The sequence below is a fragment of the Centrocercus urophasianus genome, unplaced genomic scaffold (genome assembly GCF_019232065.1).
Source record: "Centrocercus urophasianus isolate 14NV4802_14NV808 unplaced genomic scaffold, USGS_Curo_1.0 seq_27, whole genome shotgun sequence".
Taxonomy (NCBI): Eukaryota; Metazoa; Chordata; class Aves; order Galliformes; family Phasianidae; genus Centrocercus; species Centrocercus urophasianus.
In genome coordinates this window covers 498,586-525,134 of record NW_024884833.1, presented here as the reverse complement: position 1 = coordinate 525,134, position 26,549 = coordinate 498,586, and the positions used below count along the sequence as shown (strand labels likewise).

The 26,549-nt window shown below is 38.8% G+C and overlaps 1 protein-coding gene across 3 annotated transcripts; it reads right to left on the bottom strand.

Annotated features, from left to right (window-relative positions):
- Positions 1 to 458: 458 nt before the first annotated feature.
- LOC122164673 lies at positions 459 to 24,154 on the bottom strand. Of its 3 annotated transcripts, none has more exons than XM_042826856.1 (8): positions 24,106 to 24,154; positions 20,601 to 20,765; positions 18,646 to 18,768; positions 16,625 to 16,672; positions 14,242 to 14,339; positions 12,512 to 12,604; positions 6,184 to 6,348; positions 459 to 563 (listed from the first exon to the last, which is right to left on the bottom strand). In XM_042826856.1, the coding sequence occupies exons 2-8, from the start codon at positions 20,755 to 20,757 to the stop codon at positions 531 to 533; spliced, it is 717 nt and encodes a 238-aa protein (XP_042682790.1). In that variant the 5' UTR covers positions 20,758 to 20,765; positions 24,106 to 24,154; the 3' UTR covers positions 459 to 530. The 3 variants fall into 3 exon arrangements, with proteins under 3 accessions (XP_042682790.1, XP_042682791.1, XP_042682792.1); XM_042826857.1 differs by lacking the exon at positions 459 to 563 and adding an exon at positions 3,269 to 4,278; XM_042826858.1 differs by lacking the exons at positions 459 to 563; positions 6,184 to 6,348 and adding an exon at positions 10,192 to 10,276.
- Positions 24,155 to 26,549: the final 2,395 nt, after the last annotated feature.

Genomic DNA, 26,549 nt, shown 5'->3' with positions numbered 1-26,549 from the left:
TAAATTCCTGTCCTTTGAAATTCAGTTTCAAAGTTAACTTTGAATGATGCTGTTAAACTCATGGCATTGCCAGATGGAAAAAAAAAAAAAAAAAAGACAAATACATTGAAATTATTCTTAGGCTATAAATGAAAAAAATCATAATCATGAAATTAGAAATTGGAGATGACTAAAAGACAAAAGAAGATGTAGTCATATTGTCTATTTTCCCATAAAAATACTTGACCCTGTCCTGCCATTAAGTCTGAGGCCTGAAGGACAAGGCACACAAACTTCAGTGTGACACCAAATACACCGACACTTAGGTTTCCAGATGGTTTATAATGAAGACACGATGTGTATTTATTTCTGTATCAGTTCAATCTTACAGTTAAAATTAAAGTAAAATTGTTTTAACATACCTTTGTGACTTCTTTAAACCATGGTTTTCCCTTATTTGAGAATGTACTTTGCTGTGAAGAAATGGCTTGGTGTCAGATCCAGCCAGTTTAAGATGTCCTTTTTCTCAGCAGACAGATTTTTAGGCACAGTTAATGTAGGTAACTCTTCCGTTTGTTAGATTTCTAGAAAGAGGAAGGAATTGCATATGGAGTCACACTACCCTTTCCGTGCTTTTTATTTTCACATTTTTACCTGACCTGTCTCCATTTTGAATTTTTCAGTATGTTTCTAATTCCATACTGTCACTCTGTCTTCCTCTGTTCTCTTTCTCCATGCTTCTCTCTCCAGTTTCAATCCATTTTCTAGACTTCCTCGACTCTTTTTTTTTCCATATACTTCTCACATTCAGTCTCTGTAAAACACCTTAGAATGCCTTTATCAACAAACTGACAGCAAAGACATATTCAGCAATGTTTTAGGGTTTTTTATCAGTGCCTGCTGGTCAATTCAGGTACTTTCCTTGGGACCAATTAGGCTTGAAGCCCACCACTACGGCTACTTGATGAGGGTACTGAACATCTTATTGCTTTCTCTTTGTAAATATTTTTACAGAAAAGCTGTGAAAATGACATTTTTCCTGTTACCACCTAATGGTACAGCCTTAACACTGCAGAAAATGTGATGTTTTTGGATAACATCTTCAATATGCAGAAGAGAAATCTGTTTATTTCAAGAAGTAATTGATGTGATAGTCATTTGTACAACATCTGGAATCTAGGCAGCATTTTTAGCCAGGTGTACTGGATCTTATATCATAATGGGATTTTTGATGTACATTCTGATACTTTAAATAGAATTGAACTTATTTTTTATTTTTAAAAAGTGCAGTGGAGGAAATCCTGGCAGAACTGACCAGACTTCAGTGCAGTGGGATGTACCTGCTGTTTTTTCTGTTCCTTCAAATACCAAGAACATTATCACAAGAAAAACTACAACACATATAATCAGGAAGAATGCAGTAGCTTTTAAATTGCCCTGACAGGATATATTGCTTTACTTTTTATTTTCCAAATGAACATTTCTTCTACATACAGAGCTTTCTGCTCTGAAAGAAGTGCATGTTTTGTTTTGAGTTTTCCTGAAGACGGAATCTGCTTTGCCAGTGAATTTATCTCCCGTCAGGCTCAAGCCCACTTGCAGTCACGAATGCTTTGTGCCTTGGGAGGAAATCAAGGCATTTCATTTCATTTTATGTGCTTTTAAGTGGTTCTTCTGTGGCTCTTCTATGTATTATGTTTGCATAGTTTGCACTGCACGCTTTGCTGTTTGGAGTAAATATTCTGTCAGTTGTAACACGTGGAAGCTGCCTGAGAGTCATGATATAATGTAATTTAGATAGGAAGGAACTCCTGGAGATCATCTTGCCAAGCTGCACACTCAAAGCAGGTTTACCTTCAGTATTTGGTCAGACTGCATGTGTCCTTGTCCAGTCAAATGTTGGAAAGCTCACAAAGACTGCTTGAAATTCTACATGCATATCCTTGTGATTTTCAGATTATTTTTGTAATTCACAGGCAGAAAGGCCCTTGCTACTACTCGTGACTACTGCTTGTGGTCTTTTTGTCGTACACTCTAAGGAAAAGTTTGTTTCTGTCCTTTCCACAACGCCTCCAGGTGAAGACTTTTAACCTTCTCATCTCCAGGATTCTCCTCCCCAGGCCTCACCTGCCCTGGGCATGCACCGAGTCTCTCATCTTTGCTCCAGTTTGTACTGGGAAACCCAAAAGTGAGAATAGCGTTCCTGATGTGGCCTTGAAAATGCTAATAGAGAGAAACCCTTCCTTTGACATGCTTGTCAGCCTTCTCCTGTCACTCCAGACAGAAGATCTAGGCTTTGTATCAGATGGAAATTAGTTCCGCTGTGGGAAGAAAAGGTGAATGTTCTCGGCTTTCTGCTGCTGAGATCTTTTTGCTGGCTTGCTGATGCACAATCTAGGTACAAGTTTACCACTGCATTCCTGTAGACCACGAGATGGTGGCAGAGACCGTCGGATCTCGGTATATTCCTGTGGGCCCGCCCACCGTGCCCGCGCACAGCCCCTGCAGCGCGGCGGGAGCGCCGAGGAGCGGAGCTGTGGAGTCCGGCTCGCCTGAGCTGCTCCCGGCAGAGGGGCTGTGAGCAGTGCTGCCCAGCAGGAGCGAATTGCAAAGGCGTTTAACCTGCCTACGGGTTCTTTGGTTCAACAAACTACGGATGAATGGAAACAAAACCAAGAAGGCAGCTTTTTGTAAAATCTCCATTGATGCTCACACTGTAGTTCAAAATATGTACTTAAAATCTATGCTGAATATAGAACAGTGTTCTGTCAACCTCAGAGGGGAAATGTGAGGTTCGTATATCAGTAAGTCTCCCCATGCTAATGTGTCTATTGAAATCTAAGGCAGCAACAGGACAAGGGGCAACTGGTAAAAAAACTGCTACACAGGCAGTGCCATACCATTATGAGGAGGAACTTCTTTACTGCAAGGGGGGCAGAGCTCTGGGACAAGCTGCCCAGCGAGGCTGTGGAGTCTCCCTCTCTGGATATATTGAGACCCACCTGGAAGCTTCCCTGTGCAGCGTTCTGTAGGGAACCTGCTTTAGCAGGCAGGTGAGTGCGATGATCGCCAAGAGGTCCCTTTCAACCCATATGGTTCTGTGATTCTGTGCAGTGGTGATGCCATCACATCAAAGAAAAAGGGTGACTTCCAGCAAGAACAGCTAGAGGGCTGGTGACTTCATGTCAGAGAGGAGGAGAGAGAATCTTTGTCTGTTCCTTTATTGTGCTACTGATTAGAGTTAACAGAGTAGATGGAAGCGTACATGGTATTCGATAGTGTTCCTTTAATAGAAAATGGTTATTTTGAATTAATTACAGGTTTTACAAGTTTTAGTACTGTTGTAACCGCACTCAAGCTAGGTCATTAGCTTTTGTTCCAACTGTAAAAACATTCATTAGACTAACAATTTCTGATTTTGATATATAGTTCATAATCCATGGCTGTCCATAATGAAAGTAGTATGTAACACAGTGCATAGAAGCCATGTATTTCAGGCCTAGCAATGTTGGGAACCAATCTCATGCTTTAAAGTACAACAGTTGATCCTAAGCAGACTTCAATGCAGTGATCTTTCTGCCAGCCTTCAGTGTTTTTCTACTGTGAGTGACCATTCCCTTCTCCAAGGAAAAAAGAAATCCAGTCTCTGGATTAATTAGCACATAGATCCTAGGCAGGTGCGGTCACTACTTCTTTATATTTTTTTTCCTCCCCCTTGGATTAACTAGCATGAGAATCACATTATTAAGTTATGTTCTTTTACAAATTTTATTCTAACAGGTCACAAATATGGTCAAAGTACCAGAGGCCCATGAAGCTACACATGAAGAACACTTGTATTAAATTATTTTCCTTCAAACAGAACCCATTATTTTCTATTAGGCACAGCTTTTGAAGTGCAGAAAAGCAAAACTAATATATTTATATTAGTATTTTAATAATTATCATATCCGCAAAGTAAAAGCTTAAGAATATCTGCCTCATTTTGAAAATAAACTGCAAAGTAGTAATTATATTTCATATTCAAATGTTAGACACACTGGATAAATATGTTTTTTTTTTCCCCACTGTAAAGCAAGGAGGCTATATTTTTAAAAAGAACTCACTGGCATTAGTTTTGTATTTATGTCTAAATAAAGGTAATATATGCTTTCTCCTTGTCTGTTACTTGTTCAGATTAGTTGGAAGCTGAAAACGTCAGTTTACAGGTTTTGCAAGTGCAAAGTAAGAGTCTGGGAAAGATGAATATCCATGAAGTGTTGATCTGATTTCTCATCACAGAGCTTTATTTATTATTATCTGAAAAAAAATTGTCAAATAACATTTTGACTTTATATCTTGAGTCTACAACTTCACAAAACTACCACTGCTGATATCCAATAAGGATTTAAAGTATTTTTAAAAATCTTGTTTTTAAGGTAGATGGTAGAAGTGCAGCATTCTACATTACAGCCATAATTTAAGCTTTGACTACAGAAAAGAATCAGGGTTCATGGAGTTTGAACACATTTTTTGCAGACATCAGCAAAGGTATTTTATCAGTATGCTTCATGCAAGCTTTGTGATGTGTTGTAGCAATTTCATCAGCTGTTGTGACTGAATAAGGTGATATCCTTACCATAGGCAAATACCAGAATGTCTCAGTCAAATTATTGCACCTAATACACCATTTAATTCATTGTTTGTATAGCATAATAGATTATTCTAAATAACTTACTTCTTATGTAACATCTGCTGTAGTCAATATAGAATTGTAGAAGCACAGAGTCATAAAATCACAAAGACCTCTAAGATCATCCAGTACAACCATTCACCTATCATCAATATATTCCATTAACTATGTAGGTTTTCTCATTGTCATTGTTGTTGGGATTGGGCTGTTCTTGTGTTTTTGTTTGTTTCCCACCCACTGACTTCAGTGAACACTTAACAGATCTAGAAGCCACAGGTACTGCTCACAGGTAGAATACTCAGAAGCTCTCTTCTGTTCTATCAGCAAAGGAAGCAACAAAATGATTTTTGCTGTTCCAAATATAGTAGTCCAGCAGTGAAGCACCACACTGCTGTTACTGAAAGAAATATAATATTGCCTTGTTGTAATGCACACAAATTGGACTGGCTGATGTTAGGATTCACTGGCAGTGAACGGCCATGGCAGGACTGTTTCACTGCAGCTAAGCCACAGCTCCTTGCACAGGTGTATGACACCTAGCATTCATACAAATATGTTCCCAAATGCATTGTGTTAAAGAAAAGTGCCACCAAATGGCAGTGGGACTGCATGCACAGCAACTGAGAACCAGACTTCTAACACCTAATGTGTACAGCTTTGTTTTGTTTCCTCTTCTATTCAATGCGTTTTGTGCCTCGCAGAGTGCAATGCATGTGCTCTAAGGAGCAGCATCATCCTCCTAGAATTGTGAATCATTAAGGTTGCAAAAGACCTATAAGATTATCAAATCCAACCCTGATTCACAGGACCCTTTGCTGTAAGACTGCTCCTCTGATGTGGTGTGTGTTTTTTTCAGTTCGCTTACTCACTTCCAGTTTATTTAGTCATTATGAAATTTGCAGCCAAGCACTGACTGCACTTCCCCTGAGGCCCAGTTGAGGCTGCAGTGCTGCCAGGCTGAGTGCATGCACTCTCTGAGCTGCCAAGCCCTGACCTCCTCCCCTGCTCTCCTTGAGATGAGCGACACTTTCCTCAGCTTTCCCACAGCTACTTGGTCAGTACACATACATATGCATTTAATGACTTCTAAATGCAAGTTCACTGCAAGTTCAGATAAGCTTGTAAGAAAACTATTTTTTTAAAGTGGAATATTTACACTGTGGAAAGCTATGCTTTTCCATGCCTGTGCGTGAACCTTTTTCCCTTGTCCTTGAAATATACCCAACGTACTTTTCCCCTTCAGGGAGAATTCAGCTTCTGAAGTCCATAATTGTGCAGGTACAATATGAAGGGATTAGTTACTGTTTTTCAAATTTAGCCATTATCTCTTCCTATTGTAAGTACAGAAAGAAAAGATGCTACTTATACAAAATGGTGATTGAAACAACAAAAAAAAAGAAGTAAAAAATAAGGCAAAATAGAAATGTGTTAACCTGAACCTCTTGCCCTCTCTGTATAGATTGTGATAGGAGCAGTATTGGCACTCAGGCCATTCAAAGGTAGAAAAAATAATTTTTCTAAAAATATGTCACCTTGAAGACAAAGTTTCTCTCCCCGTCAGGGTCATCATGATCCAGCTTGCGTATGTCAAGTGAGTGATCATTCACGTGCAGAAAGTAATTTGTGTCTTCATAGCACTGGAACTTCACCGAATCTCCTTCAGAATGCATGATGAAAAAGTGATTATCTTCCTTCAGCTACGAGAATACACAGTGCAAAGAACACAAGTTATTTTGTAAAGCTTTTCTTTATGGTCCAGTATGTTATGAAAGTTCAGGGATATTGCTATGTTGGTGTATATTAAATGGTTTTCTCCGTGACATTTTCCAGTGTTCATCATAAATATTACTAGATCTTCCTAGAAGATCTAATCATTTGGTTTAGATTCTATGAGGAATGAAAACAGAACAATACCTGCTTCCCTCAAAGGACTGAGTGCTTCCAGAACTGCAATTGCATTCCTCTGCTTCCCAAAAAGACCATTGCAGGTTTGCTCTGCACTGTGCCAGTTATTGGAATAGTATAGGATTTTCTCCTGGTCATTTCCTTACCTCAGGCCTTCCAGGTCAGCTGCCAGTAGAAACAACATGTCAAGTGACAGCTTCCCTTGCCTATTTTGTTATTATCTGAATATGACAGTGTTTATTACTCTTAATAAAACCTGGTTTATTAGGTACCATTTGTACACATCTCAGGTCTCCAAGAAATCTTCTTCTAAGATCCATCTAAAGAAGGAATAGCTATTGTCCAAGCAGCCTCTTGGTAAGACTCAATGTGTGTAAGCTCTCCAGATGCTCCTGGGTGAGGATGAAAAATGTTACCAGAAGACATCACTGGAAAGAGGAAAGGTAAGAGATAATCCCCAGACTCATCAGCTCTGGAGTCCATCAGCCTTTTGAAATAAGCAATGAGAACTCTGATAAAGTCAGAGGAGATGCTAGGCCTGCCCAAAAAAAAATCAGAAAGGCTCGGGATAAGGCTCAGAGAAAGAGTAGTCAACAGTTCCAACTATGCTGGAGATTCCAGCAAAAAGCACCTTGCCATAGGAAGAGAAATGTGCCTTTTCAGCCCAACTGACAAGAAAGGAAAGAATATGCCCTGTGGTTACTGTAGAGCACAGAAAGTGAAACGTGAGGATACACCTCCTGTATTAATGAAGCTACAATGGAAAGCAGCTAAAAAGTCTTGTCCTGATAAACCAGACTGACAGCACAGTATTTGCAGCTTCAAGCCAAAATTTATGTTTTAAAAACAGGAAAGCTGAGGAAAGCTTGTCATTAAGAAAAACACCTTCTGGTAACTTGAGAATGAAAACCGTAAAATGGAACTGTATATTTAATGAAAGAATCTGATGGATTCATAAAGAGGGTGGAGAGAGAAGACCTTGGGGAGAATAGAGAGAGAGAACTAGAAGAAGCAAGGAGAGGAATTAGTGTGTGCCATGTAGAAATTCATCCTACAAAGATGAATAGCAAGGGGCACTCAAATGAGGTGGAACAATGCCTGCCTAGCTGCATGAGGTGATAGAAAATCAGGTGGGGAGACCATCAGAAGATGGTTTGGGTAATGATATGTGTGGGTGGGAGAGAGCAGCTGTGTGCATGAGCAGCCACTGCTGGAAGTGCTGACTCAAGAGTGCGAGATGCCACAGTTCTGATGACACTGAGGAATATTTACAACTACGTTCTACGCAAGAAAGCAGGAACTGGGTAATTTTCCATTATGGCCTGCTAGGAAGGCAGATGACAAAACCCAGAGAAAGACTTCTTCCAAACAGTTCTTTCTGAGGTTATCTCATATTGCATCCAGAAAACAGCTCCTGCTGCAGCAGGCACAATCATTCATACCATTTAGGAAATTAATAGGTGGTTTTCAGTTACAAATCTGTTTCTTTGGCATTGCATTAGAGGAAAAATAAATCTGCAGGTTTGCTTTCATGAAAAAAATACACCTTACTCATGCCCCACAGGTAAGTCACAGTGCTCTTGTAGTAGCAGCATATGCCCAACATGTGGTGACTCAACAGGTTAAAGAAAATCTGTCCAGGTATGTGAATAATGTTTCAGAGGAAACAGTGTGAGAGAGGAGTATCAATGTTTTAAAATAAATCAGCACAAAAGGATTCAAATGAGGCACAATTAACAAAAGCCCAGGCTGGGTCTAACTGCTGCTCTCTGAAGCAGGAAGCAGTTAAAAGATAAGTGGCTGGAAAGGACAGCTGAAGCAGAGCAACTCGCCATACACCATCATGGTATCTACATGGCATACTATAGCATACTTTTTGCCCCACATGAAACAAGGAAACGTTAATCATCATAAGCAACAGCTGATGATAAACAAAATAATAAAACAGAACAGCCATCTCAGCTGCCTCAGTGAAGTCATTGCCCTTGGGAAATATTTCAGAAAAATATGATGCTTTGAGTTGAGACTGGAGCAGGGCTGATGACACACAAGTTGATGGCCCAGCGCTTGCTCAGCATTAGGAAGACTTCTTTTTCTCAAATCCAGCCCCAGGGAGCAGGCTGGACAAGAGGCTGGGAGCAATGCAGCCAGGACAGCTGGCCCCAACCCACCAAAGGGATACTACACGCCATATAACTTCATGCTCAGCAATGGCATGCAGAGGACAGTAACACTGAGGGGACTGTTTTGCCTTCCGAGGTGTCTGTTGCTCAGAGAATGGTGATGCTCTCTATGCTGTCAGTTTCTGCTTTGACCGATCTGTTTATGAGAAAGGGAGAGTAATTGTTTTTGCATCACGTAGTGTTGTTTGTTTGATTGCTTTTCCAACCTTCACATATTATACTGTATTTATTTTGACATAAAAGTCTTCTTATTTCTGTATTTCTCATCTCTCCCTATCCCACTGGTGATGAAATCATGCAAGTGGCTGCTCCAGCACAGCCTTTATCTTGTCACAGCTGGTCCTGTCCTGAAGAGCAATAGGGCTGTACTTTGACCCTAAGCAGTCAGTTCCAGATGCTGTGCACTTCCCTCCACATGGAAGCAAACTGGCTTATACCTTGCCATCCAAGGGTTTGAGAACAACACTTCGGTGACATCAGTTATAGCATGCACTTTGACTACTGCTCATACTGGACTGTAGGATACCTCTTGCAGAAGAGCTCAATAGTGGTGTGATTTTGTTCAGGACACTTTGTCTAGGCACCAAAAAGGACAGCCACAAATTGACCCCAGCCAGCAGCTAGGCACAGTAAATACGGCATTATCACTGACAATCTACAGTTATGAACCAAAGTAATTCTGTTGTCCTCACTTCTTGTCAGTTTGGTGCTGTATTTTATTTATCTTAGTCTATTTGACTGGAACCATGAGTAAGTCTCACAGTAAGGCTATTGATGACTGCATAGCTGCCCTCTGACTCTGTCTTGCTTAGCTTTGCCTAGCTACTCAGTGAATTATAGAAGACCATGCAATAAAAACTAGTCAGGTCTTAATGGAACCGTGTGAGCAGCCCTTCAGTACTGGAAAAATGCTGTCCAGCGGTAACAACCTAATAAACCCATCAGGGAACAAACTGAGGAGCAAGAGCCAAATCTAGTGATAGAATTGTTGACTTAGTCACTGTTTAAGCAAGAATGTCAAGGCAAGAAGGAATTTAGGAGGGGTATCAAGCAAGGAAGGAAATAAAAAAATAATGAAACTGAAGGAAGACTGAGCACTACTAGTGCTTAAAAAAACTGAGAGTGAGCTGAGAGGCTCACTGTTCTTCTGCCTGTGCCATAAGGATACAGCTCTGACACCATGTGGCTGAATAATTCTGGTCCAGACTTCTGAGGAAAATGTTGATTTGTGAGACAGAATGCAAGAATAAGAAGAGCATCACACGTAACAATCTAGTTGAGCACTTCAGGTCAAATCAATACATTAATGTGAACAGTGAATGCTAAATGACTTGTTTCAACTTCATAACCTTTGCTTTAGAAGAAATGACTGGGGCTAACATTTCCCTAGGCATGCATTACATCAAGTGGCAGAGATTATAAACGTAATCTTACTTGGGCTGGAACAGACAATATTAATCAGCAGGAGAAATACATGAGTGGTTGGAAGCATCCCATTGTTGTCAACATGTCATGTGGGCGTACCAGGAAGCCTTTCCTGTGGTGGAAGGGAGGGAAATAATACTCCACACCTCTTACTACAACCCATTACATACTTATCTGCTTTATGATGTGGATAACTGTGATAAGCAAACTATACTATTGGGTTGGAATAACTGCTGCCCAGTCAATGCTGGGACTCGGCTCCAGGTGGATGACCACCAGCGTGTGCCTTCTGTGAGGGAAGAACGATGTGTACCATGCAAACTTCTCTGCGATTAGCAGCATAGCACTGTAATACACATTGGTTGTGGTCTGTGTTACCTGCCCACTTCAATCCTCCGTCATTTTTAAGCTTTCATTGCAAACTATTATTTGCTGTTAGAAACTGTTATTATCTTATGATAACAGGCTAAATAATAAAAGATCTTTTAATGAATATTGATTGTTAGCTGTGACTCCACAAGCCTTGATTTCAGAAATGGAAATCTACAGCACAGTGGGAAAATCTTTCTGCTGGTGTAATGGCAGGCTTCAGATTCTCACATTTCTGGTAATTCCACCAGCAGTTTTCCAGTAATAAACAAAATGCCAGTTTTTAGCACTGCCAAAAACTAGCAGACAAAATACCATGTTGTTGTAGCACGTAGCTCAGTCAACCACTTCTGAGCCTGGTGCACTATGGAGGCTTAATTCACTGTATCAGAAAATACTTATTGTTTAGGGCACTCATTGTAGAAGGTTGACAAGAATTTCGAATTTCAGGCAGGGCAATGGCACTGCCTCTTGGGCGTGACCCAACTGCAGGCCACTCATCTCTCTGATGTAAGTAACACAATTTCCTACTTGAGGGTATTCACAAACTGTGATGGGCAACTCGCTAGCTGCCTTGTAAGTTGTGTAACAAATATGTTCTTAGAATGATTTCTTAATTCTTTCTCTACTATCAACTCTACAGGAAAAGGCATGTCTTCTATAAAAAGGCTTTCAAGATAGAGTTATATCATGCAAGGAAGAGGCTAGAATTTGTCTTAAATATTGTCTGCCTGGATTTTTTCTGCTTTTGTGTAGAACCAATGAATGTTTCTGGTAGGAACCTCAGGAGAAAAGTAAACTGAAGGACCGAATTGTTTTCTTGCTAGAACTCAGTTAACTAATTATGCAAACAAATGAGGCAATAGATGTGTAGCTTTTACCTTTGAAAGATCATTTCAGAATGACTTCAACAAGAAACTAACTGTAATCTCAAGCTGCCAGAATTCCTTTCTGACTTTGGAGAAATATTAGAAATGATATCAATTTTAGGCTGTGAATTTTAGATGTTCAGTATTTCAGTCTGTTATTATGAAATTGTGAAAGCGATCTGATCCCTGTTAGCTTTAATTTTCCTTAATGAAATTGGAAATATTGTCTTTTCATCCTTTTGAACGGTCAGCTGGAGCACTGCCGTAATGAAAAATAATTGTTCTCAACATTTTCACGGCTCTTTGTTTTCTCTGCGTTAGAATATCTGTTTAAAATATATTAAAGGACAACTAAAGTATTGTCCTTCCCGTGCTTAAAATGTTTTATTGTTTCTATCTATAGAAGAAATGACAAAATCAAACTTTGGTCACCAAAATTTGTGAATTTTATACATCACTGCATAAGTGACTTGGCTGCCTGTATAACATCAGATACAGTGTGTTACTCCAGATCCATAGTCATCCACTGACAAAAAAATTCAGTCTGAAAGTGCTCTGGGGGTTGCTTATTTTTAATTTTTAATTTATATTAAATATTTTGTATTTATTATGATTATTTCTTCTTATTATTATTATCCATATTTTGTGTTTTTATCAACTCAGTAAGCTTTTGATACATGGGGATTCGTTTTTGTTAAAAATATCATTATTCTTACAATTCGAACTTTCTCAATCTGCTAATGCACTCATCAGGATTTTCTAGACCTTGCAAAGTAATTTTCATGCAGCATGATTTCTTGTACATCTCCCCACATTTTAGAGAAGCACAATAACACAAAAATCATGTTTTTGTCATTCATGTTGTAATTAAAACTCAGATATTTGGCTGTAGATTGAATAACATATTGTGCACACAAGCCAACTGCAGAAGTTGTTCACATTGTCTTTTTCCTGAGGAAAATGCTAAAAATAAGTACATAAACGTTCATTTCATAGGTAACAAAAGAAATGTACTTAGCTGCCTTTTTTTTTAATTTTTTTTTTACATCTATGTTTGCATATGTTCTCTCTCATACATACGTTTTTATTAATTGATCATAATTATATACCTTTTTGAAGTCAAGACCTCTCTTCTTGCACGTTTTCCTGTTGCTTTTTTCCACTGAAGTGTGATCTGGCTCAGAACAGCATCCCTTTAAAACCTGTGTTTACAACCATGGAAATTGGTAATTTTGCCTCTACATTTTCCACTTCTAATGCACAAAATGCTGTATTAATTCTAATTTTTTTTTTTTTTTTCCCCAAAGCTCACTTGTACTTAAACTTCAGTTATCTGAGATGAATAAGTTTTTAAGTTCTCAAATATATTATGAATTGGGTTGGAAACAAACATCAAAAGAAAATCCTACAAACTGTTCAATGCCAGGATTCTATTTTGCAATGCAGCTGAGATTGCAGCATGCCATAATCGAATACAAAAGACATAATTGCAGATAAGGAGCACTGTCATCCTCACAAGATTTCCTGTCAAAAACAAAGAATTATTCACATTCTGTTGGAAACAGAATAGTCAGCGATCTTTCCAAGGCTTTTACATGCTTGGGGGATAGCAAGGACATCTTACTCCATTTTTTGGTTAAGAGCTGCTCTTAGTCACACTAAGAGATGTAATCTGCTATTATTCCATACTTTTGAAACAGGAGTTGGAGCAGTAAAATCTATTAGCACTCAACACTCAGTTCTTTCTCTGATTTGGTGGAACACTTTTCATATCATTAATTTATGAAAAATTATCTCTGAAACAGAAAAGATCTTAAAAAATAAATACTCTTCCAAGGAAAGTAAAAAAAATTCCAGTGTGGTAATATACTATAAACATGATTAATGTATCTTTTAAAGCATATTTCCAAAAAAATTTCCATTTTCTGGAGAGTCCTGAAATGAAAAAAAGAAAAGAAAAACACAGAAGATTTATTCAGAAAAAGACATTTAGAGGGCTGGAGCACCTCTCCTACGAAGAAATGTTGGGGGAACTGGGCTTGTTCAGCTTAGAGAACAAAGGTCTGGGAAGACCTCACTGTGGCCTTCCAAAATTTGAAGGGAGCATATAGACAGGAGAGGGTATGTCTGTTTACAAAGGTGGATAGTGAGACAGGGGAGGTTTAGGTTAGATATTAGGAGGAAGTTTTTCGCACAGAGGGTGGTGACGCACTGGAACAGGTTGCCCAAGGAGGCTGTGGATGCCCCATCCCTGGAGGCATTCAGGGCCATGAATGTGGCTCAGAGCAGCCTGGTCTGGTGGTTGGTGACCCTGCACAGAGCAGGGGGTTGAAACCAGATGGTCCTTTTCAACCCAGGCCATTCTATGATTCTATGATCATTCCTTATCTTGGTATAACTTGGGGAAACAGAGTTCAGATCTTTCCCCTGCCATAAAGGTTAAATTCTTACATGAAATTCTTCCTCAGACAGATAGCGAGGTTTGTAACCTGAGCATACCACAGGGAAATCTGACCTTGACTGCTCTTCCCACTATAAATAAACCACAAAGACTGAAGAAAATGGGAATGCTCTGACAACAGATTCTTGTAAATCAGGCTGATAAGGAGAAAATAATTCCCCTCTTAAACTCACCTTGTTTCAGTGCAATATCCCAAGCCCAATTATTTTTGCAATAATCTATTTTAAATATTTGTCTGGATAGCTGAGAGGGAGGCAGTCAAGTTATGCAGGGTGGAAAGTGATAAGGAAAGGAAAACCAATTCAGAAAGGACTGTGGGAGAAATTGTTCCAGAGAGGGAAAGAGCACTTAAAAGTTACAAATTAAACTACTTCTTACCTTCAGGCAGAGTTGATTTTCACCCTTGCTCAACAGCACAAATTCATTACACTTTAATCGCTGCATGAGGACCACCACGTTTTTAGAGTTTGGTTTTCCTAGAAGAAGAATTGCAATAACATGTGTATCACTTCATAAAATGAAGCACAGATGAAAGCAGTAAAGCAGACAACATTCAGATTGGCTTTACACTGATAGGGACAGGAAGAAAAACAAATACAATCACTCAGTAAGTCTTTCCTCTGAAAAGTATTTAAAGTCTATGACTTCATGACAATTTAGACTTAATTTCTCTCCGAAAAAAAATTGAATATGGATAAAAAAATGATATATGGAGTATCAGATGTATGTGAGTATAAGTACGCTTATATATATAAACTCATCAATTGTGAAGGCACATTCACATTATTATGGTTATTAATGGGTATATGATATTATTACAGGTATACAGGATACTGGTTTATATCATACACCTGACCATGCACACGCCCCTACAGAAAATACCCGATTTTTCTGTTTTATTTACTGGGTACTTTGTTGGTTAAAATCTTTCCACTGTCAGTGGGTGCACTGGATACAATTCCTTTCTGAAAACATTGCTTTCTCAGCTGCAGGAAATAAGTGTATACAACATGGGATAATTTTCAATTTGATAAAACAAACACTGCCTTTGGATGGTTCAAAGTTCCAGATCCAAAAAAACACAAAACAAAGCTACTTTTTGTCAACTATTATGTGACACAAAAGCGTTAGCTAGCAAATAGCACTACCTACCATAAATATCTGCCCTGAAGATTTATTTAAAATAACACTACTTGTGCTTTTGAAAATATTTCTAGTGTGCTGTTTATGACAAAAACAAACAAACAAAAAACAAACAAAAAGAAAAAACACGAAAAACCAAACCAAACCTAAAAAACTTATTTTTTAAGACCTTTTTTGTATCAGGGATAATTTTTTCATAAATTAATCATATGAAAGGTGTTCAAGTCAGAGAAAAAAAACTACATGTCCATCACCACAGCAAATGAATACAGAGCATACAGAGTTACAGAGGTTAGTAATTAACAGCTTTAACAGCTGCAGTTAAAGAGTTGTGTTTTTTTTCTTGTCACTGAGGATATTTTTCAGCCTTTGAAGGTTATTCTGAATCAGCAGAACATACTAATTCCACTGGAACTATTTTATGTTCCCTAATCCTACATATTATTTTAGCTAGCCTTTCTTACCCTAGCTATAAAGCTTCTGTAGAAGACTTCTGAAGGAATTTTGTCTGAACCAGTAACAGCATTGAAAGGGCATAAAAATCCTTGATAAAATTTGAGTTGCACTTCAGCACATTGTGCTCAGTTTGCGTATTTATAAGTACATTTGATGAATGTAACATCTGAAAGTCTTCCCGCTTCATTACGTGCAGATTCACCAGTTCAGACTACCCCAGTCAGTTGTCCAACATCAGCTGTAGCATATAGGTGGCACATGAGCTGGCAAGAGATATTTCATACCCCAGTCATAACTGTGTTCTGACTGAAGGGAGATGAACTGTCTAAATCGTGCCTGATAAACGTGACAAATGGGCTATTGGATAGATGGCTGCTGCTAGCCAAAGAAAGGAAGTTTTCCATGATTTTGTACATGCTGCTTCCACTCTCTGTTGGGCTGTGGTTGAGCTATTTATCCTCTCTGATTTCCAAAACCAGACTCTTAGGGGATACTTTTACAAACTCATGCTAAATTGAATGCCTTGTAATTGATGAAATACAAGGTGCCATTTCTTGCTTGGGGTATCCCTGAAATGAAAATTGCTGGGATTTAGGCAAGTACTGAATGGATGGGTCAGTATTTTATAGTCTTCCCTAGAAACCTCCACTTGACCACTGGTCAAAGTGCAATCCTGGATCACAGCAGTTCTTTGTGATTGAAACTGAAATAAATTAATCTTTTATTGGAATACTGGAACTAATATATCCTTCAATGTACCACTCATCTGTTATGCTTACAATGGGGAGGTTCCAAAAATATGTCTTCTCTTTCTTCATACACTTTTTATTTTCCCCTTCCTGTTACAACAGGTCTTTGCTAGCTGAGACTCAAATGCCAGCAGTATAGCACATGTTTTTCTTTTAAAAATATTGATTCAAGATTGAGTGCATTCTATTTCCTTGTGCAAAGACATTTGTCTTCTGTTTAAGCCCTTATTCATAACTTGCTATGGCAAGTTTTGTGGTTTTTAAGATTGTCCAGTAGCCTGACCTAAATGAACATCTGGTTTAATATATGGCTTCTGATATGATGTCTTAAAAACATTACAAACTCTTTTTAAATCAGTCCCTGACAAAGAGAATGAAACATTTTCCTCCCACATGAGTCATTCAAGTCTTACCTCTAACTGCTGGCTCCTTGCTTGTGAACAGGCTTAACCATGCTGTATCTAAAACAAAAGATTTGGAATTAGACAGAACCATCCTTCAAACTTAAAAACATAATGATTTGAAGAATTGCTTTAGTGTATAGTCTGAGAAATGGAGAAATGCTTTGGAGCTGCAGTAGACATCAGACTTCATTTCTTGCAGGTTTCTGAATTGACGTGGTGCCACTAGGACTGAACGGTTGTACCTGTACACCTGTACACATGCACCCTGAATTCTCATGTGCTCTGAGTCTAATAAATATACTGACTGGATGTCTTTTACAAAAGAGAATACACTTGACAAAATGGAGGCCAGTGATGAAACGATATCAAATAGAAATCCCTAGGGTCTTTGGGCAGTAGATGTGAGACTCCTGACACAAAGTGAGTAAGATTGAGAAGTAGCAGGTAGCCATGGAATGGGTGTTGCAGCATTTCTTGCATCAGCATGCACTATGTAGGCTGTGCTTTGGTGAAAGCAGCACCTACTCAGCTCAAAGCCACAGATAATAGTATAACAAGGAGTTGGCTCCTTATATGGTGCTATCTTGATGATATTATCATGAGTGTATGTTTGTGGTACTTGTGTTTACATATACAAATGTATCACATAGAATTTCCTCTTTTCTGTTGTTTCTTTTTTTTTTTTTTTTTCTTGGAGAACAGCAGTATCTTCTACAACAGGATTCTAACACCATGAGCATATTCACAGATCTTATAGTTTTCCACTTTTTACTGTACTTTCATAAGAAATCTGCCTAGTTTATTATCTCTATTATCTCATCTTTGGAAAACAAATAATTCTAGGATAATTGCATTTGTTGTTACTTGCCTCTTACCAACGAACAAATACCCCAAACAAACCCTAAGAACCACTTCTGTGGTTCTGTGTACCATTTTGGGATCAATTAGAAAAGACCTGCCTGAGATAAAAGAAGGTTTACATGAAAAATGGAATAATTCTACAAATTCCAGAATGTCTCTGTTTTTCTTAATTTTGCCCTTGTCTCTGAGTGTTTTCTTTGCAAGGGGCTGCACTTGAATTGGGGCAGTCCCAGATTGGTGCACAGACTGGGAGAAGAGCTCATTGAGAACAGCCCTGTAGAAAAGGGCTTTGAGGTTCTGGAGAACAAGAAACTTGGCATGAGTCAACAGTTTGCACTTGTGGCCTGGAAAGCCAGCTGTATACTACGTTGCATCAAAAGAGGGATGGTCAACAGTCAGAGAGGTGACTGTCCTTCTCTGCTGTGCCTGTTCAATATCCTCCCTGAAATACTGAAACCAAGACCGGAAAAGACATGGAGCTCCTGGAGAGGGTCCAGAGGATGCCATGAAGATGATCAGAGGGCTGGCGCATTGCTTGTACAAAGAAGAGCTGAAGCAACTGGGCTTTTTCAGCCTGGAGAAGGCTCTGGGGAGACCTTGTAATGGCCTTCATGTACTCAAAGAGAGCTTACAAACAGAAGGGTGCTTGACGTTTTAAACACTTTGATAGTAACGGGACAAAGGGGAATGGTTTTAAAAGAGATTTAGATTAGACATTAGGCAGAAATTCTTTACTCATAAGGTGGTGAGGCACTGGCACAGGCTGCCCAGAGAAGCTGTGGGTGCCACATCCCTGGAGGCATTTAAAATCAGTTTGGATGTGACCCTGATGTAGTGGGTGGAACTGGATGGTCTTCAAAGTCCCTTCATATCCAAGCCATTCTATGACTGACAGCCAAAAATGTAGATTTCCCAATAAGTTAGATGGAGTGAACAAAACAATCTTTTTTGAAAGCTTGTTATGTATACTTACGCACTTAACAGTATGTATTATACTTACCTATTTTAAACTGCAATAAATGTTTTCATACATCACTATCAATATTTGTAACAATGCAATCAGATGTCATCTGTACTGGCTCATGAACAGACTGTATAAAAGTGCGTTCAGCAGCTTCTTATGATGCTACACAAACAGTTCACAACTCTTGGTCCAAAAGGCACACTACCTGCAGGGTGTTGTGAATCCATGGTTGATATTTCATGACGACCACATTCATCTAAGTTGAAATGCACAGTTTTTGAATCTTCGGTCTGTATATAGCACCTCAGTGTTCTCCGCAGTTGAAGCTCTAATCATAAATGAGTTGTAATTAATTGTACTGATAAGAGAAAAATGATACAATTACCTAATAAAGTATAAGGTGTATTTTATAGCTATTTTTGCTTGATAATCAGTGTAAATTTTACATAAACTACATGTACATTAGAATAGTATGGGCAACATATAATTATAGTTAGCTTAAGCTGCTTTTTAAGGGGCTTGGTTGCTGTGGCCAAGAAGGAAAGCAAGGATTTATTTGCTTGCAATGTATCCCAATGAGAACATGAGATTTAAGCTGAGCTTTCTGGAGAGTTACGCCATTTGTGCAGAAACTTGAGCTTGCAAAAATGTCTTCCTACTCGAAAGGATGCTGTAAACCTGGAGGTTGGAGTTGCGGACAACCTGCAGATAGCTGTGTTGGACAATGCTGAGAAGGACAGGAGGAATTTTCATACACACGAAAAGAGGAGGTCTAAAGTAGCAATTGGTGTGGGAAGGCAAAACAAAGTAACACCCTGTGTGGGGGCCTACACAAGTAGACAGCGCGCTGTTAAGGTGTAAATTTAATCTGAACAAAGGTAAAGGTGAAGTGAGGGAAATGATTCTGCAGCATGTTGTTCCTGCATTAGTTTCCTTCCTGTCATAAGAATGTACCTCTCTGTTCCCCAGTTTTCCACTTCGAAAATCGGATCTGCATACAAACAAGTGTTTTAGGGCGCATATGGCTACCTAAATTAGCAGCCTTTTTTTTGGAGGGGCGGCTGGAGGCTTGGATGGGCAGGAGAGGAGGTTGTTCGGTGTACCTGGCATCTCTTACTGAAAAAAGAAATATACCATGACAGCAAAGGTATTTATAGGTAAAAGTTCTTAGGCAGAGAAGTTGTTTTTTCCCACAACTGAATATAAGTGTGCAGCATCTACAGATTAACACTGTAAGGCACAATTTAGATTTTACTAGACTGAGTATTTTTTCCTGGGCCAGGTTTGCTGCTTTCCAATTCAGTACAGAGCTGAAGAAGTTTTGGTAACAACATAGATCTCTGTAGTAAACAAGTGTTGTAAAGTGAATTGTCCTTCCTGAGCTGCAAAACTTAGACAAGTGAAGCAACAGGATACTGAAAATGCGTTAGCTATGACATAATGCTCTGGGAATGCTTGACCTCACTGCAAACTTTTGTTAGTCCTTTTGAGTTGGTACAGTTCCCCTGAAATACCTGCTTTTCAGCTGAAATTTTGTTAAAAAAGAAAAAAAAAAGAAAAAAAAAGAAAAAAGAACTGTCTTTGAGAAGTTGTCCCTGTTTCTGCTGAACAGCAACAACATGTTCTTGAAAAAAATGAACCAAAATGACAAGAGATGTGCACTCTGACCCTCCTGCACTGCAACTCTGACACATCCTATGCTGGACCTTACATGGGCAAAGGCCTTTTCTTCACTGGTTTGACAACTTGAACTACAAGGCCTCCAGAAGAAGCAAGAGTTTTTCTCAAAAGAAATTAGCAGAGCAACACTTTCAGAAAGACCTGTGATGGTGCATTATAGCTCTTACATTTTAAGAATTCTGATGCACTCTAAGAACTAGTACAGTACTCAGAACAGTTGGCAGGCCTGCTATGACATTCAGTCTCTTCTAGGGAGTTACAGATGTACTTTAGAAATCACCATAATGCATTTGGTCATATGAAAAAATTAATGTCACTCCTTTGAGGAGTGCTCATTTTTTTTAAAGCCAGGTTTCGCTTTGCTATTCCTTCATGTATTTTCAATTTTGAGCTGCTTTTGATACTTGATTGAATTGAATTCTACCTTGGACTGGCATCCCAAGATTACAAACACACCTTTCACACAAAAGGAGAAGTTACCTGAGTTTTCAGCAGCTGCTGATCTGGCGCTCACCGGAAATCTCCTTCTCACTCTTTGCCTTCCACAAGTAGGCACTCTGTATGGCTTCTCACGGCCTGAGCGGAGCACCATTTTGCAATTCGTTGAGAAGCTCTGATAACCTGAGTTGTCTCTCATTCCTAGTCCTGAAGTATAAGTTGATATTTCAGTTGAGAAACAAGTTTGAAAATGGTAACATTTCAATACGTGACATTCAAGGCAATCAGGATAAATCCAGTAAACATGATAGCCTGGATGACTCAGGCTTGTGTCTTAAAAAGCAAGAACAGTGTTTCCGATGGCAGTAATTCAGTTGGATACATCTGAATTTCTGCTAAGATGTATATATAAAGTCGTGTTAAAGGAATGTATTGAAAAAAAACTTACCCCTAGAAAGAATATGACTAGTTTATGTTATTTCATTTTTCTAAATTTACACTTTTCACCCATAGCAATCTTTCTGCAGTTCAGTGGCCGGACTGAAAAATCACACACTTTCTGTCCCTCAGAAATACCTTGGTTTTAGATCATTTTCAAAGCATTCATAAGTGATAGTTTAGGATGCTAACTTCAACATACTATAGCCTAAATTTCAGTAAAGACAAGCAGCTATTTTGTAATCTTAAACGGAGAGTCAAGAAGGAGAACTGGAGTTTGTAAACTTGAGCAGCATATTAGAATAATTCATTCATGACTACAACAAGCAGCTGCAAGAAAAAATTCAACCTCAAACCAATCGTATAACTCAGACAGTTAGTGATTCATCCACAATATAATCATTTGACTTCAGTGTATTCTGCATCTTTCAAATGACGTTGCACTTGTGATTACATTTACTAAAACAACGCGTTTCTCTTTTTGAATGGCAGATGAATAAATGGATTACCTCAGGTAGATATCCTAAGGAAAGGCTAGCATCTAAGAATGGGAAATACACTGATGAGTGAACCGCCCAGCCAGCTAGTAGGCTGTTAGCTTGAATCACTGCACTTCAGAAAAGCCGAGGATATTACTTCAGTTTGAAAAAAGGGAGGCTGGGCTTCTCACATCTAGGTAGTTTTCTGAAATCAACAGTTTGTGACCACTACTTATGGCAAAATGCACGTCACAGGAGACACCTGGCTTCAGTTATTTATGGTACCCTGGGAAAATGATCTAAGTGAAGGCAAGGATAACTTCAGCCCCATAATTTTAGCTTTGCACAGAGTAACTGAATATCAGCTAGGCCAGACAGCCTGTGGCTGTGGCAGGACAGAAGTAATTTATGAAATCATTTAGGGAGGTGAGTTCTGTATTCTAGTTTGATTTATTTCTTTAATGCAATATTTCACATTTTGTTATTTATGAGAAATGGTAAAAATGAAGGACTTATTTCACTTCACTTCTCCTATTAGTAAATTACACAAAGCTAACTAAAGTTCTTTTTTACTTTTTGGCTCAGTTAAAAACGAACACTGAGTTAGCCTATGGAAAAGTGAAATATCTCTAGTAGAAAAATATTTTTTTTTTCCTACTTACAGAATTTTCTCATTTTTCAAATGTCTGGTAAAAAAAAGCAGGGGTAGAAAGTAAAGGCAAGGTCTTCTTCATCTTTCTGTAACTGCTTCATCATTGAAGTAAGCTGAACAAATAAAGAAGACCATTTGCGAAATCTTAACAGAACCTGACCTCTGCAACCTCCTGCGTCAAGCTCTGCAGAGCATCTGGGAAATAATACCAGCTTGTGGATAGTCAGAGGCATTGCTGTGCTAGGAGTTCAGCCCCTACAAAGCATCAGGACCTAGTTAGAACTAGGGATGCTCAAAAATAGGCATTTGATCCCTCTTTGAACATTTCTAATGAAAGTATAAGTTTGACTGCACTCGATCAGAAGTCAGGAAGATTCAAAGTCCTGATTTTTACGACTAGTGAAACAGCCAGGGAATTATCTTATGATTCCATTGACTCTGGACTTCATAGACTGCAGTTATTAATTGCAACTTATTTTCAGATAGGCCTAAATGCTTACTGAAGTGGAAATTAATTTTATGAAGAGCTAAAGTGACACCTTGCTAACCACCGAGACACAAAGAGTGTTTCATCTGAATTATTTATAGTCATCACCTCCGTGAGAAGACAAAGACAATACAAGCTAGGACCCCAAAGAAATCCTGGGGAGTGCAGAGGAATGATTCTTAGAAAACTTTCTTCTCAGAGCAATGGGTATATTCAAGTTCTGAAGGACTGTACTCCAATTCAGTTATTTTTGGTTATTTTAATCAGCAGACATTTAAAAATGAGAAATCGTAAAAGTTTGTGTTAGATCTTAGTTCTGCTGGCACTGTAGGATAAATAAAACTCTCTACAATGATTTAAAAAGACACAAGCTTCCACAGCTTCAATTTCCACATGCAACCCACAGCAGTGTGCAAAATAAAGACGCTCTCATTCTAATAACCCTTTCCTCTTCCACCATGTACTTACATACATGCCACCCACTCCCACTCTTCATTTTTATTCACAGTTGTTTCTGTTATGTGTTTTTGTTGTTGTTGCAATGTCTTTTCATGCCCATTTCTTCAGTTCACTAATTTTCCACTTCTGTGCGGTATACACTGCTTGAGGAGGGCTAGAAAGAGGAGGTGCATGTTCTTGGCTGCAGAACAGGTCAGACACCATTTGTTTTGGAGACAGTGGTCTCTTTCATTTTGTTTCACATGCACACTAACTGGAAGGGAAGCAGAAAACTCGATCCTTGGCTCTTCAAGCTGCTGGAATCAGCTATACTTAAGCACACTGGTGGTCAGTGGCAGCAAGGTCACCCTGAAAGCATAGGGGGTTTGAATCTTTTTCCTGCTATGTACAAGTTGATGCATTTGCATGAAGGCAGTAAAGAAAATCCATTTCATATAAAATAGTATATAATCTGTAAAACTTCCTGCCTCCTTAGTAATCTCTTTTGTTCTTAGGCATCGTTCACTGTTCCACTTATCCCAGGCACATCTCAGTACATATAAACAGAACTTAAAACACTTGGAGTCCATTCACGCAGTAGAATGATCCAAATATTATCTAATTCTATACCGATACATTCACAGCAAGCACTCCCTGGGACCATTAGATGAGATCTGTTTTTATTGTGTTTGGCTGCAGCTGACAGCCCTGCTTTCAAATAACATAAGCAACTTCTCAAAGTTTCTTACAATTCAACAATTTAGAAGTAGATTAAAAGGATCTTATGCCAATCTATGGTTAATAAATACTGGGGATGCAATTACTTTCACATCAACTAGCTTTTACAAAATCTGGAGACTCTAAAATAGATATAGAAACATACAGACTAGATGTAAAACAGGTTGCAGAAGAGGCTTTGGAAGAGAAGTTTAAAGTGAACAGATAAATCAGTATTTGTTAGATTCTAAGCAAGCAGTATGGTAAATAAAGTCTTAATCTGAAATCTTGAAACCCATTCAGAACCCTGCTGTAAAGACTTTCACTCTTGCTTACCTTATTGTGCCTGTTTCTGTCCCTCTGCTGGGATACTTCCACTCGGCAGAATGCTACTAGCTGCTTTGCAACAGCCAATTTATTTCATGAAAACATGGAAGGGAGCCAAACCTCAGAGTAAAAGAAAAGTCTGACGTGGATCTATTCTTTTTGATCTTTATACCCGCTCACTCACATCAATATTCTTACGACTCTCACAATTCTTGGAATGTCCGAAATGGTAAATGCAATTTTCTTAAATTTTATTTCCTCAAAGTGCTGTAGAAAATGTCTTCCCTGGAACTTCATGCAGTTTCTTAACCCGCATTTCTGCATAGAGTCTGAATAACCCCAAAATTATTACTCAAACATTGTATGTCACTGGTATTGTTGCTACTGTCTTTTCCTTCAAAGGTTGATTCAAGGGCAGATTCTGGGTTTCTGGCAATGCTGTCTTTCTGCAAGTAAGAGTGAAGCCTCAGTTGCAGGAAGCTTGAAGCAAGTTAATTGCTCAAATATTTACCCAGATATTAAAAAGTGGTTTGCAGTCTATTGTAATCGCAATACTTTGCTTCTGGTATGAGTGTGAACTTGTTTAAAGTGGATGTGCTGTATTGATCTGCCTATAAAGCTCAAATAATTTTTTGTCATGAGAGGTTTAGCTCTGTCACAATCTGCTATGTTCAGTTGACTTTATTTATTTACTTCTGTCAGACAGTCCTTTTGATTCATAAGCATTAGATTTATTTTAATGCAAGCATTACATTTTTACAGGAATGAATCAGACATCCGCGCACCTCCCTGAAATAATGAAACTCTGCTAAGAACAAATACTGCTCCTTTTTGCCAGTCTTCTAAAAACTGATATTCAGCAAATCCAAACAGAGTTGCTCCTTTTATCCAGAATTTGTATGCAGTGTCAAGAAATTTCTCAATTTTATCTGTATCTGGTGTATAAAATACCTCTTTTAGTTTGTTAAGCCCCAGTAGGCTCTGGAAATACATCAGGTCAGTATAAAGACTTTCTAAGAATATACATTTCGCAACAAAGCAATGCAGAGCTTTGAAATCTCACATCTCTGCCTGTCACTCAGGCAGACACAGAAATGTGGGTATTACTCTAAATGCGTGACTGTTTAGTACAGGACAGATGCAACTAAAAATGCATATGATGCAGCAGGAGCATTTTTAGAATACACAGGTTTTCAGAGCCTGCTCTGGGGTTAGAGCTGATTACCTGCAGCAGCTGTGTTTGTTGTTAAAAGTGGCTGGATCCAGGTTGCAAGATACAGACTCTATCTCCTACGAACAATTCTGACAGGCTATATATGATCCTGGCCCCCAGATAATATTCCACACCTAGGTGAAGTGCTTGTGCTCCCTGAAGCTGCAGCACAGAACAATTTCTGATTTTACACGAATGACTGAACAGAGGCGATGCACAACACCAACACTGCTGCAGAAGAACCACGTAATAACATGCAACAACAGCCACAAAGAGAAACCATTTAAAATTATTTGTAACAGATATGATCTGGGTAGGTTAAGCCACGTAGATATTGAAGATGTATCAACATCACGTCTGACTTCACAATAAACAGACTTCAGAATTTATTTTAAACATTTTTCTTCTTTAATCTGTAACTGACCGTGTCATTGAACATTCCTGTATGTGAAAGATTCCACAGGGTCTTTCTAAATTCACATCAGCAGAAGTCTTTGGCAGTAAATGAATAAAGTTTTAGTTTAAAGTAACTCAAATTTGCAACAGTGTTTTTCGGGTGTTGTTCTCATGCTGTTTTTAATAATCTTGGCCTTGCAACTACAGACATGGCTACGTTGGGCTATAGGAAGCAACTGTCTCTGGAATCATCCATTCCTCCCCTCCCTTTTCCTACCACTTGGTTGCAGCTCCCGTTTTGGCATCAGCAATTCTTGCAGAAAGTGCAGCATTGAACCTGCCATGCAACACCTTCCCCAATCAACATTTTATTCCACCAGCGGTTACAGCATCATAAGCAGGAGCGATCAAAGGGGGATTTGCGCATGTCCTGACGAAAAATACTGAGTTACTGTGGGAGAAGTACTGTGAGGGCGACCACCCATTCTACTGGAAAGAGTGCCCAGGGTAGGACACTTATCCAGGAAGCCCCAGCGTCATTTCTTTCCTATGTGTCTCTCCCTTCCTCCACCTTTCTCTCTCCTCCGTGGTGCCCATATCTCTCACTTTCCATTTTGTTCTGCCCTCTCTCTCCCTCTTCTTCTATGTTCTCTTATTTTCCTCCAGATACAGCTTCATCATTAGAATCACTAATAAATCTTCATTTACGTGAACTCAGGATGCTTGCTGTATCCTTGCTGTCACAACAACAGCTTCAGACCACCACAGGATATATTTTCAAATTCAAATGAATGTCTTGCGTCAAATCGTCTTTAAGGGGAATAGCCTTTAGAAAACATTTATA

Bases quoted from the DNA above. Each gene is read 5' to 3' on its own strand.
- LOC122164673 (XM_042826856.1), bottom strand. From the start codon at position 20,757: ATGAGAGACAACTCAGGTTATCAGAGCTTCTCAACGAATTGCAAAATG. The intron at 14,340-16,624 runs GTAAGACTTGAA...TTCTTCTTCTAG, and splicing joins CAAGGAGCCAGCAGTTAGAG to GAAAACCAAACTCTAAAAAC. The intron at 6,349-12,511 runs GTATATAATTAT...GTATTCTCGTAG, and splicing joins GAGGTCTTGACTTCAAAAAG to CTGAAGGAAGATAATCACTT.